The 4,625-nt window shown below is 36.9% G+C and overlaps 1 protein-coding gene across 1 annotated transcript; it reads right to left on the bottom strand.

Moving 5' to 3' along the window:
- Positions 1–234: 234 nt before the first annotated feature.
- Positions 235–4,281, bottom strand: LOC129572029 (uncharacterized; the record flags this gene model as incomplete). The annotated part of the gene is made up of 4 exons (XM_055451932.1): positions 4,075–4,281; positions 3,557–3,888; positions 2,937–3,388; positions 235–2,786 (listed from the first exon to the last, which is right to left on the bottom strand). Coding segments are annotated over exons 1-4 (3,543 nt in total), but the record flags the coding sequence as incomplete, so codon positions are not given.
- Between the last annotated feature and the right edge of the window lie 344 nt (positions 4,282–4,625).

A 4,625-nucleotide genomic window follows, 5' to 3' on the forward strand; every position in this document is an offset into this window, starting at 1 on the left:
TTCTATGTCGTCTTCAAAATGTATTTTTTGACATATTTTAATCATTGACAATTTGGCTCGATTGAGTTCTTCAACTTCCAATGCCGAACCTGTCGTAGCTTTTTCTTCTTGGTTTTTTGTTTTTGTTTTTTCTGCAAATCGATAACAATATGCTATGGAGCGAATTGCTCGATTTAATGATGAAAATCGCGAGATTATTCCCTCGTCATGCAAAAGATTCATTGCTACAAATACCTTTTTTAAACCAAGTGTGGTTTTAAAACTTATTGATGAATCAAAATTGTTGGTTTCTGTGCGTAACCACCATGGTCCATGCCACCACAATTCATCTTGAATTAAGTTTTCAGGTGTCATTCCTCTTGATGCGATGTCTGCAGGGTTTTCCTTGGTATTTACGTAGTGCCAATCTTCTATATTGCTTTGCATTTGGATTTTTGCTACTCTGTTTCCAACATAAGTTTCCCATCTGCGTGGTGAACCATTGATCCAAGCTAGTGTAATCTGAGAATCAGAGTAATAATGTCTTTCGGCAATAGGGATGTTGAGTGCCTTTGTCACCTTTTCCATCAGTTCTATTAACAAGAGTGCGGCGCATAATTCCAATCTGGGAATGCTTTGTTTTGATAAAGGTGCTACTCTTGTCTTTGCGGTTAACAGATTGCAATAAATTGCATCGTCTGTTATTACTTTCGCATAAATATTTGCTCCATAAGCTAATTCCGAAGCATCCGAAAAACCGTGTAGTTCGATCTTGTTGGTTGATTGATAGTTGATCCATCGTTTTATTTTGAAATTTAACAGAATTGGAATTTGTTCCCTATAACCTTCCCATTCATCTGCTAATTCCTTTGGTATTGGGCTGTCCCATTCCAATTCAGCTATCCATAACTTTTGCATTAGAATTTTGCATAAAATTGTAAATGGCGCCAATAAACCCAAAGGATCATACATTTTTGTAATTTCCGACAAGACAATGCGTTTCGTCAGTATCTTGACGTCTCCGAATTCATTCATTTTGAATCCAAATTCGTCAGAGATGTTATACCATCTTAAGCCGAGTGTAGCGATTGACGCTTCACCATCTGTTTGAGCACCTTCTCGGTGTTCTTCTGGAATTGAATTTAGAAGCTGTTCACTATTCGAACTCCATTTTCGTAGTTGAAGACCTGCATCAGCCAATATTTTAGTTACCTGTTGCTGTAATTCTTGTGCTTCTGTCACGCTATCCGAACCGCTCATTAAATCGTCCATGTAGAAATCCCTTTGAATCATTCTTGCGGCTACTGGTGACTTTTCTTCCCACCTTTTTGCTTGTGTGGCTAATGTTTTTACTGCTAAATATGGCGCGTTGCTTGTTCCGTAAGTGACTGTTTTTAATCGATACTCTTTAATGTTTTGACTACGATTTTCTCGCCATAAAATGCGTTGATAGTCTTGTTGATCGCTATTTACCAGAATTTGTCGATACATTTTTGCAATATCGGCTGTAAAAGCTATTCTTCGTAAACGAAATCTGAGAATTATATCGAATAAGTCATCCTGAATTTTTGGGCCCATCATTAGGCAATCATTCAGCGAAACACCTGTGCTTGTCTTACGACTTCCGTCGAAAACAACACGTACTTTCGTTGTTGTACTTTGTTTAAATACTGCATGGTGTGGAAAATAATAGCCATTTTCTATGTCTACATCTTCGCATTCAATCATATGACCCATTTCGATATATTCTCTCATAAAGGCTATGTATTGTTCGTGTAGCTCTGGTTCACGAGCAAATTTTCTTTCTTGATGTAAGAGTTGAGCTAGTGCGCTTCTTCGCGAATTTCCCAGGTCAGTGATATTTTCACGAAATGGAATGGTCACAATGAATCTTCCCTCTTCGTTTCTCACCGTATTTTCTTCGTAATGTGATAAGCAATATGTTTCTTCTTCAGAAAGCATGCTTTGCTCACCTATTTCCTCACTTTCCCAGAATTTTTTCATGTTTTCATTTAATTCTTCGATTGTAGTGATGAGACTTACCGTGCTTGAATCCGCGTTCGATGCTCTCTCGATGACGCCTGAAAGAATCCATCCTAGTTGTGTTTCTTGAGCGACCAGCTCCATTGATTCTGCTTTAATTACTCCTTGAAGTAGAATTGCTGCAAAGACATCAGCTCCCAAAATTGCGTCAATTTTGAACACCTTGTTCAAATCAGGATCGGCTAAAACTAGTTCGCCAAATTCATGACACTGTTCAATTTTTGCTTTAGCCTGTGCAATCGGTGCTAACGACGTTAACTTACCTAAGATAATTGCTCTGGTTCTTCCCACGAAGCTTGTCGGGTATCGAGCTGTAAATTCAATGTCAACACTTCCCAATGATTTTTCTGTCTTTATTCCTCCGATTCCGGACACCGAAATATCGTTTTTCATTCGATTCAATTTTAAATCTTTCACGATCTTTTCTGTTAAAAATGTGGCCATCGAACCTTGATCAATCAGGGCGCATATTTCTTCTGACCATCCATTTGCTGTCTTCAATCGAATTTGTGCTGTAGCCAATAATACCTTGGATCCTTTCTGTTGTTTTGATGCGATGCATGATACAGTTTCTTCATCGGATTCGTCGGCTACGCATACAAACGATTTCTTCTGCGGTGGTTTTCCTTTTGAATTATTTCCGGAAACTGATGGTTTTGGTTTTGTATCTGTTGACTCTGCTTTGGATATGTGTAGTAAAGTGCTGTGCCGTCTCTCACACTCCTTACATTTTAGATTCGTCAAACATGATTGGCTCGAGTGTCCTGGTTTTAAACACAGTACACAAAGCTCGTTAGTTTTCACGAATCTTTGTCGATCAGTAATTGCCATTTTTTTGAAAGTGAAACACATAAAGAGTGCATGTCTTTCTCCGCAACAGATGCATGCATCCTTTGATTTTTTCTCTGGCTTACCTTTATATTTTTGATTTTCTCTTTTTACCTTTTGGAGCACTTTTGCTCTTTGTTCCAAAAATTTCATGAAATCTTCTAGATCTTGCGGCTCCGTCGTATTAGTTATGGATGACTCGTATAATTCGAGGCTCGTTTCATCCAGTTTTTTGCTTAAGATATGCAAAATACATTGTTCTTTCGTCATATCTTTCAATAATGCTATGTACTCTTGGCTATTATCCATTAATTGTTGCAGCTGTTCTGCTGACGCGTTTGTTATTTTTGGCTGATCCATCAAACCGTCGAGTGCCATATGCATTATTTCTCTCTTATTTTCAAATCTATTTTGTAGAATTTTCCATGCCACGTGGAAATTTTCATTTCCAACTAAATCTGGCCGTTGAATTGCTCTTAGGGCTGTGCCCGTTAGATTTGTTTTTAAATACTGCATTTTTTGAACATCATTCAATGACCTGTTGTCGATAATCAGGGTTTTAAACAGTTCAGAAAATGTTGGCCATGTCTTCCAATTTCCGGAAAACTGTTGAATTTGAATTGGTTTTAATTTTAATGGTGTTGGTTCAAAGGTATCAGGAACATGTATTGGTCGTCTGCCCAGCAATGTCAACACACGTACATACCTCTTCTCGATGTTACAGAAGATGTCCATATATGTTCCGGCAGAATCTACGATCGCGCAAACTGATTCTAATTCGTCAGCGATTTCAATCCATTTTTCCTTTATGCACGAGACAATCTCATGGGCTTCTTCCGTTCTACCTTGGTTTACCAATTCTTCCATTGTTTGTAACCGACATTCGAACAATTTTTCTTTAGTGACAAATCGATTAATGAATTCACGATCACTTAGATTAAGGTCGACATCATTATTAATTTCGATTCTGGTCGAATTACTACTTGGTGGTACGGTTGGTATAATATTACCGAGCAAATCGTTGGTGCTAGTTTGCCCCTGTTGGTCAGTAGAAGATATGGGAGGAGTTATACCATTTCCACTTCTGTTTGTTTCAATTCTTAATGAATTGATATCAACTTCTTCTCTTCCCAATTCCACCAATCGTTTGTTAATCTTTTTTATTGTTTCTAGCACCCTACTGTCAAGTTCCTCGAAATTGATGTCGGATAGGTACTTTTTTACCAAATCGATATTTGTGAATTTTGACAATTCGTCATGATTGGCGCGAAACTCTCCCCAATAATCATTTATTTTTGGGATCCAAGATGCTACACGATCTGGGTTGTTACGCCGATCTTGCGGTTCCTTGGCATAATTGGTCAAATGTTCTTCTAACAATTTTGCCAATTGCCCTTGACGTTGAATCATATCTTTCAAGGTTGGTGCCATTTCAAAAAATTATTCATATAAAAAAGACACAAACACTCACAATTTTAAATTGATTTTTCTTTTTAAACAAAAGATTAAAATATAGTACTTGCTTAGAACTTTTTTCTAAGTCTTGAAAACACAATTGGTTAATTAACACAGTTCACTATACTTTTTTTTGATTGCTTGATAACTTAGTTTCAAGTCTTTAAATATTCAGCTAACTTTTATTTGCTTGGGCACAATGAATTTTCAAGTTCCAAGTCTTTTCTATTTGCTTGAATATAATGAATTTCAGATTCAAAATTCAAGTCTTTTTATTTGCTTGAATATAATGAATTTCAGATTCAAAATTCAAGTCTTTT

Source organism: Sitodiplosis mosellana, unplaced genomic scaffold (assembly GCF_009176505.1).
Source record: "Sitodiplosis mosellana isolate CC-2019 unplaced genomic scaffold, AAFC_SMos_1.0 Smas_scaffold_4003, whole genome shotgun sequence".
Lineage (NCBI taxonomy): Eukaryota > Metazoa > Arthropoda > Insecta > Diptera > Cecidomyiidae > Sitodiplosis > Sitodiplosis mosellana.